This window comes from Tachyglossus aculeatus, chromosome 2, assembly GCF_015852505.1.
Source record: "Tachyglossus aculeatus isolate mTacAcu1 chromosome 2, mTacAcu1.pri, whole genome shotgun sequence".
NCBI lineage: Eukaryota > Metazoa > Chordata > Mammalia > Monotremata > Tachyglossidae > Tachyglossus > Tachyglossus aculeatus.
In genome coordinates this window covers 86,995,840-87,022,700 of record NC_052067.1, presented here as the reverse complement: position 1 = coordinate 87,022,700, position 26,861 = coordinate 86,995,840, and the positions used below count along the sequence as shown (strand labels likewise).

Below are 26,861 nucleotides of genomic sequence, written 5' to 3'. Positions count from 1 at the left end.
TGCAAACTAATCCTTTATTTAGGATCTTAAAATAACCTTTTATAGGCTAACAGTTTACATTATCACACTAAGATTCTAAATGAGATGTTTTTATCTCATTGTCTTCTACTGAACTCTCCATTCTATTGGATGGCAAGTAAATTCCTCCTCAATAATGACCCAACCCTGTCAAATGTGGACAGCTGGGAAACAGACTACTGTCAGTTTCCTAGAACAGTTTTCTTCAATGTTGGTTGATCCAATTTGTAAGCGCTGGAACAGTAGTGAGGAGCTCATTATTAATAACTATTGAGTTATTAAAGTATTGTTAGAAGAACTAAAAACAAACCATGGAACACTTCAAACTTTCTTCTCACCCACTTCTCAGAGGATGGCAGAGTGAATGAAGGATAATTACTAAAGAGCAAACTTGAAACGCATGTTAATGACGTACCCCTTGTGACTGTAGGGACAGAGGTGTGATACGCCGCTTTTCCCACTCATTAGGGCGAGGCTCAGGTGTGGATTCCATAAAAGTGCGCTTGAGTTCACTAATGCTAGCCTGATGTTTCAGTATGTCGTCCTGGGCCTTATCCAGGTCCTATCAATGTGTGATGCAAGAAGAAAAAAAGAAAAAAAATCCCAAACGACAAAAACAAAATAAAAAAAACAGGACAAAAACATGACAAGCACATTTAAAATAAAAAAAAATAATAAAAACAAGAAAAATGCCTCATCTCAATAGCCATGAAGCCTTAGGTGGGTAATCTCTAGTCTAATCACTTCTTTGTAAGACATTATGCTCCCTTTTTTGGCCCATCTTTTTACTCTAAAAACCTATTTAGTAGTTAAGGATTCTACAGGGCTCTGAAAACATCTGTGACAACTGTCAGACCCATAAGAGACTAAAGCAGTAAACAATGTCATTACAAGGTGATATTTTTCCGATTTTTTTTTTATTTACACACAAAGCAAAATGAACTTCCCTAACTCATTTATCTGTGCTGGCAAGATGCAAAAAAAAAAATCCTGACCAGGCACTCACTGTGTTAAATATGATAGTGCTTCTAGAGGCTAATTAAAGCCAGAAACCCGGGCCTCCTGAGACTTCTCCATAAGACAATGCTAATGGGAGCCAAAAGGAACTTGCTGGCCAAAACAGTGAAGGTGCCTGTGAGAGCACCTCTATTACCATAAACTCCCTTTAATTGCTCCTCTCATTATAAAGGAACACAGTATCATGCATCTTGCTAATTAGCTTTCCATATTCATGCACAAGCCAGTAGCCGATTCACGGATTCATATTCACAAAAAAAAACCCTCAAAAAGTGGGAAAAAGGCAAACACCCTTGCATGGCACGAAATCATACCTGTGGCTAGAGACCAGGCACATTTCTTGAATTTGTTCAAAGCAATGTTATGCATTACATTTTTCAGCTGTTTAGTACATTATGCAAAATTATTACCAATAGTTATCGAAGCTGCCAAAAAAGCAATCAAATAAATTAGTCAGGTTACCCTGATTTGTGCATCTCCATATTTCGGTACAAGAAACCAGAAGAATAGATAGATGAAGCTCTGCTGTGAGCTGGGAAATTCCACACAGCCCCTCTTGGATGGACCCCATTATTGTTAAAATTAGACAAGGCAGTGATGGTTTCCTTTCCTTTACCAATGTTCACTACTATTTCTCACCAAAAGTTAAAGATCAAGAGCAATACTCCCTCTGGATTCTTAGTTCCTTGCGGGCAGGGATCATGTCTACCAAATCATGTCTTTCAACTCTATTGTATTATACTCTCCCAAGCACTTAGTACAGCACTCTGCAACAGGAAGCACTCGATAAATACCACTGATTGAATATTCCACCTAAATGACAAAACTGTCACTATTGCAACATGGGGCAAACCTAGAGTCAGTTAACAAAACAAACAAAAAACCCAGATTTCTACTGTTTAACCACAGCTGCTGTTAGAAAATGCACTAGCCAGCTAACATCAGGAGGAACTGATCAGTCAGTTGCATTTACGAAGCACTGTTACTTTTTGCATGGAAGACTTGAAAAACAAAAAGTGGGAGTCAAACCCAAGGTATATTTTCCATGACATTACGTATAGGTGTGTGCATCCTAATCAATTTGGAAGCCTTCTTACGATTACTACAGAGTTGTCCTGGCAGTTCTGCTCTTTCCCCTCACTTTACTGCCAGCTTTCTTGGACATTGGAAAGAGCCGTGAATCCCCTTAGGGTTGCACAGGGTAGGGGCCAGGAGTGAAGGACGATAGCCTAGAATAGTTTCTGTCAGTCAGGGTGGCTGTGTGGCCTAACGGAAGAAGCACAGACCTGGGAGTCAAAAGGGACCAGGATTTTAATCCTTGCTCTGCCACTTGTCTGCCGTGTGACCTTGAGCAAGCTGTTAAACTTCTCTGGGCCTCAATTCTCTCATCTGCAAAGTGGGGATTTGCTACCTGTTATGCCTCCTACTCAGATTGTGAGCTCTGATCATCACCTTAGTGCTAGGCAGGCACATAGTTAAGTGCTTAACAAGACATAAAATCACTCTTATTCTGTTATTATTATTGAGAATAGACACTGACTAGCACAGGTTGATTCCTCCCCCACCTCTAGGGTCCATCCATGAAGAGGCAGTGGAGCCTACAGGATTAACAAATTTGATCCACAATCTAAAAGAAGCTATTTTTCCCAAATGTCGCTTAGAGAACTTCTGCTATGTCCCACCCCACAGCCCACCTCACAGAATAAACTGATTACATGCAATACCCAAGTTGCATTTCCCCATGCATTTCATGCGCTGTGCTCACTGAAAATAGCCAGCCAGCCCGTGAGATCTCCCAACCCCTGCAGCTTTGGCAGCCTTGAGAACAGAATGGGTTTCTTAGATTATACAAACCTCCAACATTAAATTGCTATGTCTGACATAAATATTTTCCCCGTATACTCTCAAGGAATTGCTCTGTGAAATCAAGCCACACACAGGGAGAAAGGGGGAGAGGGGGGAGGCAAATGAAGGTAAATGTTTTGGCAAGCACCAGAAATGCCCCGGCAATTGATTAACTATGATAAAAAAAGAGGACAAAAATAATAAGGATCAAAGGCACACCTCAAACCAAACTCAAAACTGCACACAGCAAGTAGCCCTCTCACACCAACACTGCCAGGCAGAAAACAACCAGTTGTTTAATTTAGGGAAGAAAGAAATCCACCACCTTTGGTTGGGTTTCCTCTTCTTCAGTCTCCGCCTATCAAGGCACACCGTGAGTAGCCAAAAAGAAGAGGAGGCATTAATGCAAGCTGCTTGAGTGACACAGATGAAGTTTAGATTGCTGAAGCATCAAATGGTGGACTGTTTTTACAGACCTGCTTTGATTCAGCCCCACAGTAAGCCAGTTGGGTCTTCACCTATGGTGTTGTACATATGGTTGAAGCAGTACTTGACAAAAAGTGAAATGGAAAATGGGAGCTGCATTTTCTTATCCTCTGGATGACCCAGCACTCCTGAATGCCTCTCACACAAGGGTCGGGGGGTAGGTTGGGGAGCGGAAAGGACCGTTTTGAGTTGGAAGGTGCAAAATAACATGTTTCACTCCCCTTGGGTGTGCTTACAAACTAGATATGAACTGAAGATTTGTTCCTAGGCTTTATTCTGGGGACAACACTCCGTGTTCTGCCATAAAAAATGGTATTCTGATGAAAGTACAGTTTGGTCTTCTTGGAGATTATTGCCTGATTTTATCACAATAGTGTCCACTCAGAATTAAGCTGTGCCAGAAAGTTTAGCTGAAAGAAAAACCCTTCAAACCGCAGTCTAAAAATTCTAAATAATACATTCTTCTTTGGGGTAGTACCACCAAGGATACGAAGATATCAAAAGTCATGTAAGAGAAGCAGCATGGTATAGTGGATTCAGCCGGGTCTGGGAATAAGAAGGTCATGGGTTCTAACCTGGTTCTTTCATTTGTTTGCTGTGTGACCTTGGGCAAATCACTTCACTTCTCTGTGCCTCAGTTACCTCATCTGTAAAATGGGGATTGAGACTGTGAGCTCCACATGGGACAAGGGACTGTGAACAACCTGATTTGCTTGTATCCACCCAAGCGCTAGTACAGTGCCTGGCATGTAGTAAGTGCTGAACAAATACCATTCTTATTATGGTTATTAAAATACATTTTGAACACTGGCTTTGAAGTTCAAAGGGGAAGGAGAGATACTTTCCCATCAAATGAGAAACTCTCTTTTCATGTAACAGGAGAATGCTTACCTGTCCCCCTCTATCTGGATAAAGGTGGTTATTTCACCATATGTGGGAACAGATGTTTGATATAGCCATGGACAGAACAACTTGGAAACAGTATGACAGGCCATTTACTGTACTTGCATTGCATTTCCACAGACTGTTAGTTGTGGAATAGCTCATGAGAAGCAATGAGCTAATGAAACACGAAAGTCAGTTTGGGGATGTTAAATCCCACCTTGCAATGATGCTTCTTTTTGTTTTGATCAAAGTGTGTGTCACATGCATTCTCATGATAGTTTTTTGGGGCATGTGTTATGGTAGAGGAAACTGAGGAACAAAGATTTCTCATAGAGGTAGAGGAACATAGATTCATATGTTATTTAGTGATAGGTCCAGGAATTCCTAGCTACTGCTAGGAATTACAATTACACTAATTACAGAATTTAAAATCAGCACCAGGACTTTCTCATTAGAAAGTCTTTAATAGCACTACAGAATTTGTTTGCATTTTTATTCAAATTCAGTGTAAACTTTGCTGCTCCCTTTCAGCCAGCACAGACTATATTTACCATGGCAACAAACAACATTTCTCCAAACAAACCAAACATTTGACTCCCCAAGGTGGCATCTGTTCAGTGTGACAGTGCACTTATATTTGCCTAATGACAGGCAAAAATGGTCACAGGGCTCTCCCTAAAGGGAACGGAGGTTCTACACATCCTGTTTATAAATCAACTAAAAATCTAAAGACTTAATTTTGCACTCACTGAGTTAATGAAAGTTATCCTATGATCATCACTTTCCATGAATGCATTATGAAAAACATGATTTATGTGAAAGCGAACACTGTACAAGAGCAAACCACTTGAGAGATGCACATAATCAATCCAGCATGATGTCAGAAGTATTTTATGGAAGGCAAACCAATCAGGTACAGTGTACCTTTAAAGCAAGAAAGGAGCATTTTAATTAGCAAAATACATTAGAAATGATGCTAGGCTATTTTACTAATATACTTAAACATTTCTACTCATATGACATCCTAAATCCCCTCTAAGGGCAAAAAGTTACTTTTTGCAGAGATATAGTACTCATGGGCTATTTTCACAGAGTTACAGTTCATTGTGGGTAGGGAATGTTTCTACCACCTCTGTTGTATTCTCCCAAGTGCTAAATCTGGTGCTCTGCACACAGTAAGAGCTCAATAAATATGACTGACTGATTAAAGAGTTTGTGCAGGCACTGAATTTATCTAATACAGATAATCATTCACCGCCTCCCAACCTTTGGCTGAATTAATTTCTTTAAATTTACCAGATTCATTTTCTAGACCACCACTCTGTTTTGACTATGCAGACACAGCCCCAAGCTATCTGTGGGATAGGTGGAGTGGGAGTTTGGGGGGAGGGGGCAGCGAGGGAGAGAGAGGGGAGAAACGAAGAGAGAGGCAGAATAGGGGAAAAGAAATCCTTTCGTCTACTCACTTCTCATGCACTAAAGGACATGCATCCATCCAAAGGGTAGAGTGGACTTGTTGGAGGGGGAATTCTGGGCAACTTTACAAGCACATTGATACTCAACACCAGAGAGTTCAGAAGGGTCATTACATTTTTATCCATGGCACCATCTGAAGCCTCTAAGGAAGTGCCACCAACTAAGCAACAACATTACAGACCTCCTCTTCCTCAGCTTTGTCACTCAGGTCTAGGTCAAAAGAGGTGCTAAAGGAGGTTGCATTAGGCTCCAAGTAGCAAAGAGACAGAGCGAGTGGAAGGGAAACAGTAAGCGAAAAAGGAACAGACTGGGAAGCAGACAGAAGCAGGATAAAGATGAGGAAGAAAGAAGGGATAAAAGAGGGAGAGGTGATAGGGACATAATGCTGAAGGTCAGCAGGGAGGAAGGAGATACAGACTTTGGGGAGGCTGGGGAAAGTGATGTATCCATCTTCATCCAGGAAGGAAGGAAAGTTAATGGGAAAGCACTTGCAGAAGCGGAATGGGAAGAAACCAAATTCAGTTTCTGCCCGGTCACTAACTTTACGGGTTTCCCCCTGGATCGGAAAGGGGTAACTGGGACTAGGTGCGGTTACCACAGGATCTGCACAAGAATCAAGAGGAGATACTTCCTCATCACTGGGGCCTGAGGTTTCACTGCCACAACTGAGCTCCAAGCTGTGAAGTGTGGCTTCATCAACCTCCCCTAAAGGGTCCTCCTCTGAAATGTCTGAGAGTGCGTCCACCTCAGGGATAGGCAATAGGCTTACAGAACGAGATGAGACACAGGGGGTGGTTGGGGACGGGAGGCAGATGGAAATGGACTGGGGTCAGAGTACATCCACAGGTGACAGCACCCCAGTGGAAAATGAGTGTTTGCAGGTAAAGCAAATGCAATGGAGGGCAGGGAAGAGAAAGGAAGAAAGAAATTGATTGTTAGTGCAAACTTTGACCTAAGAGAAACGATAGTTCAACTAAAATGATTAGAAAGCCTGAGGCAAGAGTGGGTAAAACATGGCCAGCACAATACTTACTGAAAGGAATGGGTGGCCCATGGACCTAAAATCCTTGCCCAACCCTGCCTGGCTTAGGAGGAAGCTGTTGTGGTTGAAGGGAGCTGCAGTAGTTCTATAAGGCAAGACCTAAATGGATGACTTCAGTGTTTCTGTTCTCCAGATAGTGCCATGCTTTGGCTGAAAGGCCAGACAACTCAGCAGTCTGTAGATCCTAAGCTGGAGTTTTCAGCAATGAAAATGTACTTAGCAATTCATTTAGAATTGAAAGAACTAGAGAATTATAACATTAGTATTTCAACTTTTTTCTTAAGTATACGGTGGTATGAACTTATTTTTTAAAGTACTGAACTCTTCCTCCTGAAAGTGGAGGAATTATTTTCCGTGGAATGACTAGACACGGTGCTCTCTAAGAATTATACTGTAAAATTTCTGGGCATGCTGAAGGGTAGTCAGTTTGTACACTGAGTTTCCCAAACTTCTTCAATTAAGTAAGAAGACTCAGCCACTTTTAGAATAGGATGTCAGCAGATCAGGATCACCAATGATTTGGGACTCATGGATTTGATCACTGAATGAGTGTTCAGAAACACTGTCAACCACCCTAAATCCTTTCTACCTGTCTGGTCAACCCTTAAATTGGAATAAAAGGAGTGAGTTCATTTTGACTCTTCAGGATTTCTCCAGAAACCACCACACATTGTGACCAGTCACTTGGGGGTTAAAGGCCATCTTATTCTAGGGGATTGGCGGGATTGTGACCCAGAATTGAAGGGACTGGCCAAGAGACTACCAATGTGTCAGGGCTAAGACTGCAGAGGACCAGTTATCTCACCCCTTTCTCTCTGTGATGTTCATGAGGCAGCCCACTGGGAAAGCAAGGAAATGCTGCAGCATGAACAATGCCCAAATAATCTAGTCACTTGGGTGATCACTTGTCCCCATTGCCAAGAGACTGCAAATTGCTTGGATCCTGGATTTCAAACAAACAGGAACTCACTTTAAAGCATCCAGTTAATTCAAAGGCAGTTTAATTGAAAACTTATAATGCCCTTTTATGTTGCAAAGTACACTCGTTCAGCCACTCTAGTTTTGAGATGGGACCACCACAATAGGGGTATTAATATGCTCCTCCAGTGCTTAGTACAGTGCTCTGTGCAGAGTTAACTTCATACGTACTATAACTACTACTACTCTGAAAATGTTACAGGACTCTATTGTCATAGTAATTACACAATGCACTTACTTCATTGAGACCTCAATTTGGAAGAGTGTGTTAGCTAAGCTGAAGAGAAATGGATTTTTTTCAAGGCCACAAGATATTATAATTAACAGTAAATAGCAGAAAAGGATATGGTCATGAACCAAAATTGACACCAAAGCTTATGCCATTTTAACCCTTGCAAATTAGATATGCAAGAATAGCTTTTGTGAAAAAGATTGAAAAATACAGTTTAACAGCAGAAATGGAAGTTTCCATTCCAGCTGAAGAATAAGCAGATTATACCATGGCTTATGTCATACCTTTCCTTCAGTAGGGAGCTGTAAATGTGGCATTTTTGTTGGGGTTCTGACCTCTCTTCTGGCTTCTCCATCTTGCAATGTGACATGACTGGCAGCTCCAGGGCCATAAACAGAAATCTCACCAGTGGGGCCAGAGAAATCCCGTAGCAGGCTTTGATCCATGACACCAACAGGTGCTGTTAATACAGAATGTGTATGGTTACCCTGATTCGTTTCTGAAGGCTTGATGCAGGAGTGCAGCACAGATATCCAGTGATATAAACAACCCCAGATAAATCCACTTACCTGTGCATAATTCCTGGAACCAAGTCAAAAGAACAGATGCTTTCACCCTACATCAAGTTACCTTCTCACAACCTTCTAAGGATATGGGATTTTTCGCAACCTACTGAGAAGGGCAGGAATCGGGGACATAGGAATTCTGGTCCTGACTCTGGCACTTGCTTACTGCATAAATGTCACCTTTAGGCATTTGGTATTCACCAAACCTTCAGCCTCACAGTACTTATGTACATATCTATAAATCATGTATCATAAACTATTTATGCCTTTCCTTCCCATCTAGACTGTAAGCTCATTGTGGACACAGAACATATCCACTATTTTATACTCTCCCAAGTGCTTAGTACAGTGCTCTGCACACAGTAAGTGCCTAATAAATGTAATTGATTGATTCACCTCTCTGGATCTCAGTTTCCTCCTCTGAAAATAAAAAAAGGGAAGAATAATGCCTGCCTCTCCTTACCTCAGTGGATGCCGTGAGGAGAAAATAAATCATTGATGTGCAAATACTTCAGAAAAATAGAGGGGCAATACATATACAAGCATATTATTTTCTTACAAAGCCCTAGTGCTGCTCTTATATTCTATACCAGATGAAAGGGCCTGATCTCTTTTAATAACAGTCATTGTGGGTAATGATGTGTCTGTCATTGTATTGTACTCTCTCAAGCACTTAGAACAGTGCTTTGCACAGAGTAAGTGCTCAATAAATATGATTGAATGAATGAATAACACCCTAGCAAAGAGAAGAAGAAAAATCCCCATAAGAGCTTCCCTTAATAACCACAATCAGTGAATTTCTTGATTTACACAAAGCATCACTAAAGACATCTGTGTTTCAATACACTGTGCTAATTTTATGCCCAGCTAATATCAAGCGTCCAAGTTTATTGGAAAGCTCATTTTTTTCCTAATAAAAGTGATCAGCAGGAGGAGCTCTAAGATCAGCTTCGGGAACTAAAAACCTCAAAAAAACGAGCTTAATAGTCCCTTGAACCACCAGTGAAGCATGGAATTTGCAAACTCTACTAACTTTTAGACTGTAAGCCCACTGTTGGGTAGGGACTGTCTCTATGTGTTGCCAACTTGTACTTCCCAAGCGCTTAGTACAGTGCTCTGCACACAATAAGCGCTCAATAAATACGATTGATGATGATGATGATGAACTTCACTCTAGTTGAGAAACATGCAAGAATTCTCCAAGCTAAACCACTAAGCCTTCCCGAAGGGACAAGTTTTTTGTGTTTTTTTTTTTTTAAAACAACCACAGCTAAAGCAGAGAAAAATTTTTGGTGACATTACTGAATGTAAAACATTGCCCTGCTGGTGGAAATAGAACATTCACAAGATTAGCAAGAAATCTTAATGTGAATCCTTTCAACTCAGCAAAATAGAGGAGCTTGCAAAGCTAGACCAGCTAACCCAATGCCAAGGCATAAAAAAGTCCCCCAGTCTAAGACCTTGAATCCAGAGAGGGCATTTTGGCCACTCAAGTTAGTCTATTGGACAAACACCTTTAAATAATGGTATAATTACTTAAAAGTGTCCTAAAAACCCTTGTTATAATAAGTATTTTGGCTACAGCATGGGCCTGGGAGACAGAAGATCACTGGTTCTAATCCTGGCTCTGTCACATGTCTGCTGTGTGACCTTGGGCAAGTCACTTCACTGGGCCTCAGTTACCTCACCTGTAAAATGGGGATTAAGATTGTGAGCCCTATGTGATACGGGGCTGCGTCCAACCTAACTTGATTCCACCCCAGCGCTTAGAAAAGTGCTTGGCACATAGTAAGCACTTAACAAGTATCAGTAACAATTATTATTATTAATAGGCAATAATAACCTCAGGTTACACACAAAAGCTTGCACACAGCCACATTTATTGAGCATTTACTGTGTGCAGAGCACTGTTCTAGTCACTTGGCAGAGTACACTATAACAGAGTTGGTAAACACTCCCTCCTTCTAGACTGTGAGCCCACTGTTGGGTAGGGATTATCTCTGTTGCTGAATTGTACTTTCCAAGCGCTTAGTACAGTGCTGTGCACACAGTAAGCACTCAATTAATATGAGTGAATGAGTGAATGAATGACACAATCCCTGCCAAAATCGAGCACACAATCTAGACGGGGAAACAGACTAATAAAAATAAATTGCAGATATGTACATAAATATTGTGGGGATGAGGGAGGGATGAATAAAGGGTGCAAATCCAAGTTCATGAGCAATGCACAAGGGAGGGGGAGAAGAGGAAACAAAGGCTTAGTTGGGAAAGGCCTCTTGGAGAAGTGCTTTTAATAAGGATTTGAAGGTGGAGAGAGTGATTGTTGGATATGAAGGATGGTCAGAAGCAGGACAGATTGGTGGTGAAGTACAGTGAGTACGTTGGCATTAGAGGAGTGAAGTGGTTGAAAGCCATTTTTTGCCTCAGACTACCATTTATAAATGTACTACTTAGAGATCTTCTGGCCTACCTAAGTTTAAAACCATCTTGGTTGGCAGATGAAGCTTCTAACCAGAGTTGAGGGGCTAATTCACCTGCCACCAGTATCGGTTTGCCACTGCTATGACTTCAAAGTTCAAATTACTTTCCCCAAGGTGCACAAGGAAACTTAGAGCCTCCTTACAGATCTCTGCACCTTAGGATTCCTAGGCCCATGACACAAGTATCTGGGCCACTCTCCCAGACCGGCAGAGTCACAGTTTCTAATACCAGCTCAAAGACATTCACTGCCTGATATGCAGATTTCAAAGTTTCTAAATCATTTCCCAGCTTTCCTTTGGTGAGGAATGGCTCAAAAATGCATGAAGAATTCCGTACCATTATTTGGTTGCCCTTGGCCCCATTATATTTTTTTTTCCTAGTCTGTAATTTGCAACAGCAAAAAGAACAAATAGGTTTTCTACCCCAGGACATCCTGTTCTTTAATCCAGTTCAGCGGATGCTCACCCTGGCTTCAAACAAGATCTCTTACTGTTCCTCTCGGTTGCCTCCCAATTAAGGTTTCTCCCGGCTCTACTTTGCCGGCAGATGGAGAGTCAGGACCCATGGACTCTAATCTGATCAGAAGGAAACATTTTACCACTAGCTTAACACTGCTATACATAGCTTAGTTTCCTTATCTGTGAAATGGGGATATTCAGTTTATCACAGAAATCCAGGGATTATTATTATTATTACTATGGTATTTGTTGAGCACTTTCTTTGTGCCAGGCACTGAGAAAAGAACCTCAATACAAATAGTACTTGTAGGATGACTGTCCCTCTGGTGCTATATAAATACAAAAGAGAAGTCTTCTGTTCTACTGCTTTACTTCTGCCTAAGTGCAGGATTATCCCTTTTTTTTTCCCTATGAGTTCTTTGACAGCCTGTTATCTGTGGTCCTGGTTTGATAGTTTCAGGTCTCCCTCCACTTCACTACTCTTATCAGCTTTTGGTCAATCCTCCAGTAAAAACAGCTTTTTCAATTTGTTCTGAGCCTCTCTTTACTGCTAACTCCCTCTGCCTCCTCCTGGATTCTTCCAGATATTCTGCCTCATGAAAACCTACACTACCTATTCTAATTATAATCTAGTAAGTACTTAGTCCAATTCAGGTTATTGGAAGTTCTGGGAAGATTCTTTGTTGTAAAAAGAATGAATAAAGTGAGAGATGCTGGCAGGCTCCAGCCAGGGTAAATAAATCTGCAGAATGAATGGGAAAGGGAAACAATGAGAAATAGTGTAGGCTAATAGGTAGAGAACAGGCTTGTGAGTCAGAGGACCTGGGTTCTAATCCTAACTCTGCCATATGTCTGTTGGGTGGCCTTCGGCAAGTTACTTAACTTCTCTGTCTTTGTTACCTCATTTGTAAAATGGGAATTAAGACTGTGAACCCCACATGAGTCATCGATTACATCTAACCTGATTGTCTTGAATACACCCCAGCGCTCAGTAAAGTGCCTGGTACATAGTAAAAGCTTAACAAATATCATTTAAAAAAACCCAAAACACATGCTATCACAATAGCTAGAATGCAGAAGCAGAGCTAGTACTCTGCCTGACCTATGGTTGTGGGGGTCAGGGGACTTGGGTTCTAATTCCGGCTCTGCCACTTACCTGTTGTGTGACCATAGGCAAATCACTTCATCAGTGCCTCAGTTTCCTTACCTGTAAAATGGGGACTCAATACCTGTTCTCTGCCCCTTAGACTGTCCTGATCATCTTTTATCTACTCCAGTACTGAATATAGGGCTTGGCACATAGTAAGTGCTTTAAATTGTTAGTGGGCTGAATAAGCTTGGTTTAGTAAATTGTAGAGGTCTGAATCTGCTTCACAAAAGTAAAGAAAAGCCAAGCCCTCCCTAAAATGGCTTCCAAGTTGCTTTGCCATGAATTGACATGTAGAGTTTTCTGTTTTCCACAATCATCCTTTTGATTTTGTGCCCATCTGATGACCTACAATGTCCAAAGTTTGATGGGAAAAGAGGGTCACTGAACCACATTTGGTATTTTGATTCCTAATTCAATTGTTTTCAGACACAGTTCTGTTGTGCCCTTTTGAACTCAGCATCCGAACAAGGCAGGTGGGCTTATTAAGATGGGTGGGTTTATTTCTGAGCCATTTGCTTCAGAGAAAAAGTAAAAGGTGTGCCTAATAATACTTTATATTTTAATACAGCTCCATTCCCTGAGCAATGGTCCATTATAGTTTAAAAAACAACCTTGCAAATAGCTGATGGTTGATGGGGCAGGGTATGGTTTGTACCAGGCCAATAGCAAAGGTCACCTATTTCATTTGTCTTATTCATGGGCCAAGTGAAGGAAAACCCCAATGGTAAAGTGTTTTTGTGACCTCATTCACAAAGTCCAAGACGGTTTCACCCTCTTTCAGCGTTAATGACTCAACAGTGAAGGATGGTAGACCGCTTCAGGAAATAACCTAAACGTACTAAATCACTGCATTTGGGAATATAGACACTTATTTGAACTGCACCTTCCAAGATCTTTACACATTTTTATTCTTCATAAATACAAATGTCAAACTTAACACCCACTGATTTCTTTTTAAATGGTATTTGTTAAGTACTTACTATGTACCAGACACTGTATTAAGCAATGGGGTAGATATAAGCTAATTAGGTTTGAGACACAGTCCCTGTCCCGCATGAGGCTCACAGTTTTAATCCCCATTTAAGGTAAGGGAACTGAGGCACAGAGAAGTTAGGTGACTTGCCCAGGAGTACACAGCAGACAAGTGGCAGAACCAGGATTAGACCCAGGTCATTCTGATTCCCAGGCCCATGCTTTTTCTACCATGACCACACCACAGTGCTTCTCTGATTTCTGGGCTGACTAATCAGGAGAGAAAATGGTAAGAAGGGGAAACAGCCACCTAATATCAAGTTCCATGCCACTACCCAACTGATGAGTCCCAGAAACTTACTTGTGCATCCTTTGCCTTAGTTACTAATTTTGGACTGTCCTGGAAAGTAGCACTGCCTATGGGATAGAGCATAGGCCTGGGAATCAGAGGACCTGAGTTCTTACCTTGACTGCCACTGGCCTGCTGTATGACCTGGGGCAACTTACTTCTCTCAGTTTCCTCAGCTGTACAATGGGAACTAAATATCTCCTGTGACTCCTACTTAAGACTGTGAGCCCCATGTGGGATGGGGACTGTGTCCAACAAGATTAACTTGTTCCTATTCATTTCCTATTCATTCAATCATATTTATTGAGCATTTACTGTGTGCAGAGCACTGTAACTAACTGCTTGGGAAGTACAATTCAGCAACAGAGACAACCCCTGACCACAATGGGCTCACAGTCTAGAAGGAGGGAGAGAGACATCAGAACAAGTAAACAGGCATCAGTAGCATCATTATAAATAAATAGAATTATAGATATATAAACACCATTAATAACAATGGAATTATAATTATAAATATGTACATATATACACAAGTGCTTTGGGGTGGGGAGGGGGTGCAGAGGAAATGGGGGGCTTAGTCTGGGAAGGCCTCCTGGAGGAGGTGAGCTTTCCAATGCTTAGGACAGTATGTGCTTAGTGCACAAAATAAGCACTTAGAAACCACAATTATTAGTCTTGTGAAATAGCAAGGGCAATTGCTTTCTGCCATCTTAAAGTAATTTAAAATAAGTGGGGAATATTATGTTATCCTCATGTACATAGAAATTAGAAACATTTGAAGTATTTCCTATTTCATTTGGTAGCAAGTCTATTCAGCAAATAACACCTTCAAACAGAAAGGAAAATTCAATTCCTTGCAACACTTTTAAAATGGAAAATTAACTTTCATTTGACCAAGAAAAAAAATCCAACATAAAGTCATAACTGCAGAGACAATGCCCTAAAGACACAGATGACTGCAAAAAGTTTCCAGTTGAGGTTTCCCATTTACGTGGAAAAGGCCACTCAAGTGAAAATCCTTGCTTTTTTTAGTACAACTTTGTAACTGGAAATATCATTTCTTCAAATGCATCCATTTTGCCATGTTTTGTAATGCACAGCAGACTAATTAGAAACTCTGCTCTATTTATTAATGAGATAATGATACCTTAAATTTTACAGTGCCTTCTTCCAAAGCACTTTCACATGAATCATCTCATTTTATTCTAACAAAATACCCGAGGTAAACAAATTTGGGTTTTTAAGAAAAAAAAAAAAGATAAGCACTACTAAAAATATTTTCTACTTTGCTTCTGGTTTTACACTCTGACACATCAACCTCTTTTTAATGATTTGGAAAATAAAACACATAAGGGATCATGAAACGCAACTGGGTTGACAGTCTACGCATCTTAGCAGAATTGAGATAAAATAGCATTTTTAAGGAAATTATGTCCTAGAATCCCCTACCTCCATCCAGACTCCTAGAGATCCGTTTACTGGAAGTGCGTTCAAAATACGGGGCTGGTCGGTCTATGAGGGTGCTGGCCTGCCGGGTCTGCGCTTGTGTGCGGCCACTGTAGCGAAACTTGGATCCCAAAGTCAGGAACTTGGCCTTTGGTGGCTGTTCAGGAGACACAAGTCTAGAAGAGGAGGAAAAAAAAAAAAAAAGGAAAGCAATTCTTTGTTAGTTGCTGCCTCAAACGGCTGTAACGGAATAGGAAAAGGAGAGGAGACCATTGCCACGGTTTTTGTTTTTAAGTTTTTAATTTCTCAAGATCTTGACTCATGATAAATGACTAGTCCTCAGCTTTGAAACATTCTCCTTCAAGTCTTGAAGGAAATTGCCATTCTTTGTGAACCGGTAAAAGGCCATGTAAATAAGGATAACATTATACCTGCAAACTCTCTTTGGAAGGCTTCGGGGAGGAGGAAGGGGCACTGGGGTACAGGAACAGGGGAGATGCCTAAGGAACACATCACTCCTGTCTGCCCAGTCTTTGATCTACCACCGCTGTCAGTGGCTGCCACTGGAATAATGGCAGTGGAGATAAGAGCTGAGGAATCATTTCCTAAAATCAACAACCCTAATAACAGGCACACTGACCACACCAACATGGTTTTGTGCTGTGTTCCACAGAATTATATTGGCTGTAAAAGGCATTAAATCTCCTACCTAAAACAAACTTATTTAGCCTTGGTAAGGAGATGTTGGGTTACTCTAAGTGGTGCCCTAACAGTATAGAATATAATGGCTCCCCATATCCATCCATACACATACACACATCCTGTCCCACTCCCCGCCCCACCAACTCATTTAAATCCTTGTTCCCGAGAAGTAATAATAGAGATTATTCCCAGTGTCTCAGCCTCTCAGAACAAATGATCCAGCTCATGGACTTATTTCACTTGCGGATTTATAGGCTAACCTAGTTCGCTAATTCATGTCTTATTTATCTTCAATGGCATTCATGTTTGCTTCTCCCTTCATATTTTACTATTTTAACATTTCTTGAGGGGAGGGACCATATCTTCTTGTTTTTCTGGAGCTTCTCAGGAAACATCTCAATCCCTGATCTCCTTCCTACTTAGATCGTGTGCACCCCATGGGATGGGGACTGTGTCTGACTTTTTTTTTCTTAATGGTATTAAGCACTTACTGTATGCCAGACACTATATTAAGCGCTGGGTTAGATAAAGCTAATCAGATGGGACACAGTCCATGTCCCATACGGGGTTCACTGTCTTAAACCCATTTTACAGATGAAGTAACTGAGGCTTAGAGAAATGAAGTGACATGCCCAAGGTCACACAGCAGACAAGAGGCAGAGCTGGGATTAGAACTCTGGTCCTTTGACTCCCAGGACTGTGCTCTTTCCACTACAGCACACTGCTTCCCAACTTGTAATTTACCTTGAATCTATTAGAACAGTGCTTGACACATAGTAAGCACTTAAATCAATAAAAATAATAATAATAAACCCTGGCACTGAATTGTGCTCAAAAAATTGGATGGGGAACCATCCTTGTTTTTTTCCCCAACTTGTAATTTACCTTGAATCTATTAGAACAGTGCTTGACACATAGTAAGCACTTAAGTCAATAAAAATAATAATAATAAACCCTGGCACTGAATTGTGCTCAAAAAATTGGATGGGGAACCATCCTTGTTTTTTTCCCCATGGATCATCCAAGGTCCTTTCTGAAGTAACTAGATTCTCAACATGAAGAAAGGGCATTTGTTCCAAAACAGCACCTCAAAAAAGGAAAACACATTAAAGGAAATTTCTTTATAAAGACAAAAGAGCTAGAAACAGGAACAAGTGATGCTTCACTGCATGAGGTTCCCAAAATGATTTAATGACAAAAGGATATATATATATTTGAGAGACTAATTTCTTCCTTCCTCTTCTTTCAAGAAGTGAAAAAAGTTAAAAAAAATCAAGCCAAACTTGCAGTAGCTTTCTAGCTGGGATCTTTGAAAAAATACCTAGGGCCCTTTTCATCTGCAAAAAGATATAGCAATGTACATATCTATCCAAAAATACACATCCTAAATTTGATAGTAATGGTGGATACAGATCTGAGTATATAGTAATTACTGTAATTATCAAATGCAACATTATTTTACTCCATTTTCTAAGGTTAGATAAAGAAAATATAGATAGGAGTAACAGGGCATCAGACATTAATTTGAAAGGATGTTTTTATTTGTTGCTACCTTGACTAGAAGCAGCATGGTGTAGTGGATAGAGAATGGGCCTCGGAGTCAGAGGTCATGGGTTCTAATCCCAGCTCTGCCACTTGTCTGCTGTGTGACCTTGGGCAAGTCACTTCACTTCTCTGTGCCTCAGTTACCTCATCTGTAAAATGGGGGTTGAGACAATCCCACGTGGGACAGGGAATGTGTCAAACTTGATTTGCTTGTATCCTTAGAATAATAATAATAATGGCATTCATTAAGCACTTACTATGTGCAATGCACTGTTCTAGAGTGCCTAGCACATAGTAAGCACTTAAATACCATAATTATTATTATTATTATCAAAATGGGGCTAAGTTTGATTCTGATGTTCTCACTCTACCCGCTAAAAAATAAGTAGCAATGATAAATGAAGTAGTTTTTAAAAATATTTGTTAAGTGCTACGTGCCAGAGGGTGCACTAAGCACTGGGGGAGATAAAACACAATCAGGTTGGACACAGTCTTAATCACCATTTTACAGATGAGGTAACAGGCACAGAGCAGTTGTGACTTGCACAAGGTCACAGCAGGAAAGTGGCAGACCCAGGATTAGAACTCAGGTCCTCTGACTCCCAGACATGTGCTCTTTCCATCAGGCCGCACTGCTTTTGCTTCTTTAATACACCTCAGTGGCATTTTTTTTTAATTTATAAGAAATGCAGGTGTTTTGAAGTTAAAAGACCTAGGCCGGGCCAGATCCAGGGGATCCCTTAGATGGGTGAATGAGTCTAGCATCTCATCCCCACTCCCATCCTACCATGAGCTCGGATCCCATCAGGAGAGTTCTCTGGAGAACCAAACTATAATGACCTGCCTCCCTGGGAATTCTCAGGTAGTTTGGGGGGATTTCTTGGGGCTCAAAGAGTCTGATGATTCTGAAGGATCACCAGGCTCCACAGCAGCAGAGCAAAGAGAAATGCCTGAAATTGGAAAGGTCTCAAAAAGGAGACAGAAAACACATCTGGAAGTGTATGACCAGGAGACAAAACTGAAACCAAGGCAGTGAAAAAATGTGACCGCCACCACAAGATTGGGCCTAGAATAATTATGTTGACATTGACAGGTAAATTTTCTTCCACTAATTTAAAGGCAATCTTGGTGATTATTCGTGAGTGCATTTTGCAAACAGCATTTTTACAGAGACAAACAAAACACAAATATCTACTATGGGCTGAATGTTATTTCTCTGCTATCCTTGGAGAATATAGGCCAGTTCCCTCTCCCCCATTTATAGTATTTCAAGTTGAAATAAACATCTCTTTGAAGACTTCCTGACTGAATGGAGGCAGATATGCATGTATTTCTGGAAATCTTTGTATACTCCTGCTAAAGTCAAATATCCCAGCTATACCAAAGGGAATTGAATGCCAGCTCTTCAAAGATTAATCCTGTCAAGAAATGCTCCTCTTGATCAAAGAAAAAAGCATCTGCACAGAAAACAGATAAACCTGAACTTCATGTGAATGTAAATAAATTCAACCCTATGATCCTATAAAATTTAAGTAGGATAATGATCCAAAGGAACTCAGGCAAAGAGATAGGTCATTTTAAGACCATGAACATTTTCTTCACCTTGACTACCACTTCATCTATTCTTAAGCTCCCTGCAGAATATTAAGGAAGAAAATATCAATAACATTGATTAAAGACACAGTCATTTATACCAGATGAGTGTTCTCACTATGCAATAATAATAATAATGGTACTTGTTAAGCACTTACTTTGTGCCAAGAAGTATTCTAAGCACTGGGGTAGATACAAGTTAATCAGGTTGGACACAGTCCTTGTCCTATATGTGGCTCATATTCTTAATTCCCATTTTACAGATCAGATAACTGAGGCCCAGGGAAGTGACTTGCCCAAGGTCATACAGCAGACATGTGGCAGGGCCACAATTGGAACCCAGATCCTTCTGACTCCCAGGCCCTTGCTCTATCCACTTAGCACACTGCTTCTATGTGCTCTGGGTAAGCACAATGACAGAATTTGGTAGCATTCTGACAATTCTCACCTGTATGGATTTATTACTTTCATTTATGGTATTCATTAAGCCCTTACTAGGTGTCAAACACTGTTCTAACCACTGACTGATTGGTTGGAGTATGTACAAGTTAATTAGATAGGACACAGTCTAAGTACAAGGGAGAACAGGTATCCCATTTTACATTTGAGGAAACAGAGATGTTACACAGCAAGCAATTGGCAGCAACAGGACTGGAATCCAGGTCCTTCTCAATCCCAGGTCTGTGCTCCTCCACTAGATCATGCTGCTTCTGGAAACAGGGCAATGTGGTATTGGAAGTATTGTGTACAAACATTATGTCAGACACAAAGTTACTTTTAGTTAATGCAGGTATCTTCCTGGGTGCAATTCCCTTGCCGCAGATGGACTAATATCTTCATAAGATTTCTGAGGAATCAACATGGAGCAGAATATTTTAATTTTCAACCCTATTATAACTAGAAAACCTATTATATCCTAGATATAGGAACAAAGTCCTTGGACAATTGGTATAAAACTTCAAAACAAAATTCTACTTTCACGTATTTTACAACACAAGGTTTGTGAGGGGTTCACTTAGCATATGTCCTAGCTACTGTTTTTACTAAAAAAAACAGAGAGATCTTTCAAACTCAAGGGGAGCTCTGAATTTCCACAGCTGGTTAATAAAAATAACTAAAAGCCATATCTTTGTAGTGTACCAAGGTCCACTGATGGAGAGGGCTGGGTAATTACACTTTTCACAGTGGGGCAGCTGAGGTGAGGATAAATCTCACATTCTCTCAGATTGGGATATTTCAAATAAGAGTTAACAAAGGAAAATATCTGCCCAAGATCTATTCGTGGATGTGGATACATTTTAAGGTTTGTCTGTATCAATATGAACAATATGAATCAGACAGATCTAATGGTTTTCAAACAGCCTCAAAGAACAGCCTCTTAAACCAAGTCCCAAAATGAGTGAAAATTACATTTCAGAGCACTTTGAAAAAATAAGTTTGACATTTTTAACAATATTTTACTCAGTAGATGCAAAGTTGTTGGAAGCTCACCAATTCTGGGAAAATATGAAAGTGAATTTTTACCTCTAACGCCTAGAATAGTATCTTCATGCTTTGCCAAATATATTCAATAGATTGTAGGGATGAGTGTTTGGGTGTGTGTGGGAAATCACCACATTCTAGGAAGAGTAACAGATAGAGCAGCAATGCTTTACCAAATCAGTGCCAACCTTGTCAAGGAAATAAAACTACTGTCATTATCACCTGGGTCAAACCCAGAATGCCCAAGTAGCATGGTTCTAGTGTTAGGAGCATAGGCCCAAAAATCAGAAGACCTGGGCTCTAGTCCTTGCTCTGACAACCTCACTGCTACAAGTTCCTTAACTTCGCTGGGTCTCAGTTTCCTCATCTGTAAAATAGGGATTAAATATCTTTTCTCCCTGTGTTATACTGTGAGCCCCATGTGGGCCAGGGACTATTCCTTTCTGATTATCTTGTATCTACCCCATCGTTTAGCACAGTGCTTGGAGAAGCAGCGTGGCTTAATGGAAAGAGCCCGGGCTTGGGAGTCAGAGGTTGTGGGTTTAAATCCCGGCTCCGCCAATTGTCAGTTGTGTGACTTTGGGAAAGTCACTTAACTTCTCTGGGCCTCAGTTCCCTCATCTGTAAAATGGGGATGAAGACTGTGAGCCCCACGTGGGACAACCCGATCACCCTGTATCCTCCCTGGCGCTTAGAACAGTGCTTTGCACATAGTAAGTGCTTAACAAATGCCATCATTATTATTATTATATAGCAAATGCCTTTTTTATAAATGGTATCTATTAATTCCTTACTATGTGTCAGGCACTGTATTAAGCACTGAGGTAGATAACGATAAGCAGGTTGGACAAAGTCCTTGTCCCACGTGGGGCTCAGTCTTCATTCCCAATTTCCAGATGAGGAAACTGAGGGTCATTGAAGTGATTTGCCCGGTCACACAGCAGATAAGTGGCTGAGCCAGGATTAGAACCTAGGTCCTTCTGACTCCTGGCCCATGCTCTAAGCACTGGGCCATGCTGACACAATGCAGAAACAGCTTCGCCTAATGGATAGAGCACAGGCCAGGGAGTCAGAAGGAGCTGGGTTCTAATCCTGGCTCCATCACTTGCCTGCTGTGTGACATTGGGCACGTCACCTCTTCTCTGGGCCTCAGTTACCTCATCTGTAAAATAGGGATTTGAGACTGTGAGCCCCACATGGGACAGGAACTGTGTCTCACCTGATTAGCTTGTATTCATCCCAGTGGTTAGAATGGTGCCTGACACATAGTAAACGCTTAACAAACATCCTTCATCACTTCCTATACTGCCACTTCTGAGTCCCCATTGCTGTTCTGGGTGGGAGGGATCTTTTCCTAGATGAAATGCCATTTGGTGAGGGAAGGAAGACATGGTTCCCAGAAGTAGCAGTTGCAAGAGGGATTGGAGGGATCAGAAAGGTCTGAAATCTCAGAAAACAGGGCGATGCAGCACTTTCAGAAGCTGCCTGTCTTCTACCAGAACATGCCCCTCCTACTTCCATCTTCCCCAAAAGCCCTCATCCTTGCTGGAACAGCTTGGACAACCAGAAAGCTTGCTGATGCCTTGGCTATTAGAAGAAAGTCAATATTTGATATGGCCCTTTCCTGACACTGCCTGACAGCTCATACCCACAGAAATTCAGGTTTGCTGAACAATGCCACGAGCTACAAACTTATTTTAAGGCTACCAGCTGTGGACACAGAAATAATAGGATCCTATGTAGTTTACAAGCCCAGTATATTAGTTGAACGTCTATGTACCAATTCCACTGAATACATCAGACTGTAGTCTGATGCCCTGACTGTAGCCTGGTACATAAAATGGTACATCCTCAGTCTACTAGAGGAGAAAAGAAAAGGATGATTACTTTGACTTAACTATACATTTATTTCTTAGGGATAGGGCAGACTGGTAAAGAAAAGCTGGCAGCCTTTCTAATTTTCTGGGTTAAATGAAAATTCAAGTGTTTAGACAACAGGTAAATGAAAAGAATGTGAACCCATCCCAAAGCTCCTCATGAGAAAGAATAATCCTCTCCCACCCAGTCCCTTGTAATTACCTGTAGAAAGTATGATGCTCCACACACACTTTCCACAACCTTTTAGCAGCCCGATGGTTTGGCAGTTTGAACCCAATGGTGCTCTCGAACTGTTCCAGCTGGAATGAAGCCACAGAATAAATTAAATTCCTTAAAAGACAATTGCTCGCTCTAATGGTACACTGCTTCAGATGCTTCTATAGGCAGCAATTCACATTCTCTTTAAAGTAGAACATCAGCTTCTATATAGCCAATATAATTATCCCAGATTAATAGCTAATTCACAATCACAATAGGAATATTGTTTCCATTTGGCATAGGCTAAAAATACCCTCTTCTATAAGCCAATAATGCTTTGATAATGTCTAGAAATTGTAGGGGAAGTTTTCCGTTCAAGTGAATACTGATATTGGGTCTTATAGTTTACTTTAGGAACAAAAGCACTTGAGAGGCAAGATTAAGTGATGTATCCTTTGTTCATAACCCAATACTTATCTAAATAACAGCCCACAGTTTTAGCACATAAGCAAGACAGGCAGAATTGGGCTATTCAAAAAATGAAGCATACATTCATAATATTAACAGTAATGATTTAAGAAGATAAGTAGTGCCATGCCTGACCATCCAGGCCTATACTCTGCTTCAGAATATTCTCACATCCATTTGTCAATCAATTTTGTTTGAAGGTCACCTTTGTGCTAAATAGAAAACCGATCACCTCTGGTTGTTTCTCTAATCATCCATGGATTTGTTTACACTTCTCTATGACTGTTGACATCTATAGCCTGCACAACTTTTATAATCAAGTTCAATATGTTTATTCCCCCCACTCTGAAATGCTTCCTTTCAACTGTCCTGAATGTATTTCCATCAAGTAACTATTTGTACCCCTCATCCAGGTAGGGTAGGATTTGGATAATAACAATTTAGTGTGTACCCTATACACACCTTTCATGATTTTAATACCTTCAATCATGTCTCCAAAGAGTTCTAATTTCTTTCAGTCTATCCTTATATAAAAGTTAACCCACTTCCTGTTCACTTAAGCTGCCCTCTGAATTCAATTCAATAGAATCCTTGTAACTGCTAAGGGAAAATGTGTTGTTAAACACAAAATACCCCCTTCCAAATGTGGAAGAATTAAGATCACTACTAAAAAGAATTACTACATAAATTATTCCATGCATTAAAATTGAAACTGCATGATAATAGCAGTATCTTCAAATACACATACCAGGATGGAGCTAAGAAGAACTGAGGTCTGTTAGCTAAGAGACACTCATGCTCATTTTTGTCTAGCTAACAAACACTTAGTAAATTTCTGTTGTGTAATAACCTGTAACTGAGGCTGTTTAGCTGTCTTGGTAGGTTAACAAACATTATGGCAGAACATCTGCTCTTGTACTTCCTCTCTGCTCCCCAGTATTTGATTCCTGAATTAAAACTTCTCACCCTTGGCTTCAAGGCTCTCCATCACCTCGCCCCCTCCTACCTCACCTCCCTTCTCTCCTTCTACAGCCCAGCCCGCACCCTCCGCTGCTCTGCAGCTAATCTCTTCACCATGCCTTGTTCTCACCTGTCCCACCGTCGACCCCCAGCCCACGTCATCCCCCTGGCCTGGAATGCCCTCCCTCCCCACATCCACCAAGCTAGCTCTCTTCCTCTGTTCAAGGCCCTACTGAGAGCTCACCTCCTCCAGGAGGCCTTCCCAGACTGAGCCCCCTCCTTCCTCTCCCCCTCCTCATCAACCCCACCTTACCTCCTTCCCTTCCCCACAGCACCTGTATACATATATATATGTTTGTACGTATTTATTACTCTATTTTACTTGTACAGATTTATTCTATTTATTTTATTTTGTTAGTATGTTTGGTTTTGTTCTCTGTCTCCCCCTTCTAGACTGTGAGCCCACTGTTGGGTAGGGACCGTCTCTATATGTTGCCAACTTGTACTTCCCAAGCGCTTAGTACAATGCTCTGCACACAGTAAGCGCTCAATAAATGCGACTGAATGAATGAATGAAAGCTTTCATGAAAACAGAATCAATAATAAAACTTACCTCTGCTGGTCTGACTTTAATGTAGAAGTTACTGCGTTTATAAGAGATTTTTAAGATTTTAGGCCAGGCAAAACGATTGATTCTGAGTCTATCTTTATAAATAAGTAATCCATTAGCACATACGCCCAGCTTAATGTCCACAGCTTCTGAATCCTGCCAAACACAAAAGCAACATAACGTGGCTCAATCAACGTGCTTCATTTATTTCACACAAGAAGCTATTTTTTTAAAGAACAACCAGTTCCATCAGCTCTTGAAAGGTGCAGAAAAAGTGGCTTATTTAGTAAAGACAGCAACTCACCTTGGCATCCATCAAGTATATTGGAGAGTATTGTAGGCATCACTGAAAGAGGACAGGCATGTAAAAATACATCTCAAGGGAGAACAATCATGCATGAGGGCTTGGCTGGCATAGTTGAATTCCACTTTACTTCAGCAAAGGGTGGTGAAGCCAGAAAAAGTGCACTGGCCTTCACTCATGATACCTGGACACCCACGTTTACCAAAGATTAATCGTTTTGTCCTAAAGATGTGGTCAGCGCTCAGGATATTTTCTTGTCAAAACCCATCAGCAACACAAACCTAGAGACATGATTTCCTTGAGCATAAGAGAACCTGGCATCCATCCAAACAGGCCATCAGCAATAAGGAGTGCTGACATCTAGGTATCATTACAAGAGTCATTTGATTGGTAAATTTCAGAGGACTGCAAACTCTTCTTGAACTCGCTAACAGTGTTCTCTCTCTACAGAGATTTGTCATCGCAAGTAATTTTGAATAACTAAACGCTTGAAAGATTTATAACCCTCAAGTATAAAAGACAAGGCATAAATAGTTTATCGGCAGATAACAGTCAAGGGAAATTTACTGAGGGCCCACTTCCCTGGAGAGCCAGACCAGGCTAGCAACCAAAGGAAAAAAAGATATTGACTCTATCCTGGAGGAGTTGATAAATTAGAGACACACAGCCTGAAAGCAGTCCCTGGTATTAGAGCACCAGCTAGGGCTGGTGTGAGCCAAGATCCCAATCGTACTTATTGAGCACTGTCTGCAGAGCTCTGCATTAAGCACTTGGGAGAGTACAATATAACAGAGTTGGGACACCAGTTTCCTGCCCACAGCAAGGTTACAATCTAGAGAAGGACCCCTCCAAAAGTGGGGCCTGCTACCATACATGGTTGGGGTTACTCCCTTCCAGTGTAGTACTCCATCTTACTACTTATGATTTCGGAAAATATCGTCACACCTTACTCCCCACGGCCTCCTCCTGGCTGAAACATCATTAAATATGGTGGAAGGGGAATGCAGTGATCTGATCTGACTTGGTGCAGATTAGTGCCAGGCTGGTATGGTCAGGGCTCCAGGACAGACTGTATGTCACCTTATTTCTCCTCTCAGTGCTCTGGGTAGATTGCGCAACTCAATATGAACTGATGAAAACATTAGTAGGAGGGAATTCTAGGAAGGAGCTGTTTGCTGCTCCCTTCTCAGGAACTAAAAATTCTCTAAGTGCTTGAAGCAGCCTGTCCTAATGGAAAGAGCACAAGCCGGGAGTCAGAGGACCTGGGTTTTAATTCCGGATCTTCCACTTGCCTGCTGTGTGACTTTGGGCAAGTCACTTAACTTCCCTGTGCCTCAGTTACCTCATCTGCAAAATGGGGATTAAGACTGTGAGCACCATGTGGGACAGGGAATGTGTCCAACTGGGTTTGCCTGCATTCCTTCCAGTGGTTAGTACAGTGCCTGGAACATAGAAAGCGCTTAACAAATACTACAATTATTATTATTATCATCCCACTCTTTTCCTCAAAGTACACACTGCACTAAGGTGTAGGGATGTCAAGGACTGAAAATTTAAAGATGCAGTGGAAGTGGCTTGTTGTCTGCACCCTAATTAGTTAGATATGAAACTTCAAGCAGTGCCCAGATTCTCTGACTTCCTGTCCACAGCAGCATCTGCTGAAGCAGGGGTCCTGGGCTCAGTTTTGACCCTGAGCCCACCATAAAATTTTCTAATC

General features: G+C 41.1%; 1 protein-coding gene across 30 annotated transcripts in view; it reads right to left on the bottom strand.

The window, feature by feature from the left end:
* Positions 1-26,861, bottom strand: part of EPB41L2 (erythrocyte membrane protein band 4.1 like 2) — a 242,657-nt gene that overhangs the window by 25,677 nt on the left and 190,119 nt on the right. For 12 of the 30 annotated variants that reach the window (XM_038766030.1, XM_038766039.1, XM_038766098.1 and 9 more), the window contains 7 exons: positions 24,844-24,996; positions 22,806-22,903; positions 15,408-15,580; positions 8,264-8,439; positions 3,206-3,238; positions 2,890-2,952; positions 434-580 (listed from right to left, as the gene is read on the bottom strand). In XM_038766030.1, the coding sequence (XP_038621958.1) occupies positions 434-580; positions 2,890-2,952; positions 3,206-3,238; positions 8,264-8,439; positions 15,408-15,580; positions 22,806-22,903; positions 24,844-24,996 (843 nt within the window). Of the gene's footprint in view, positions 1-433; positions 581-1,349; positions 1,461-2,889; positions 2,953-3,205; positions 3,239-4,131; positions 6,551-8,263; positions 8,440-15,407; positions 15,581-22,805; positions 22,904-24,843; positions 24,997-26,861 lie in introns of those variants that run through there. The other 18 variants (XM_038766091.1, XM_038766129.1, XM_038766146.1 and 15 more) reach the window with 8 other exon arrangements.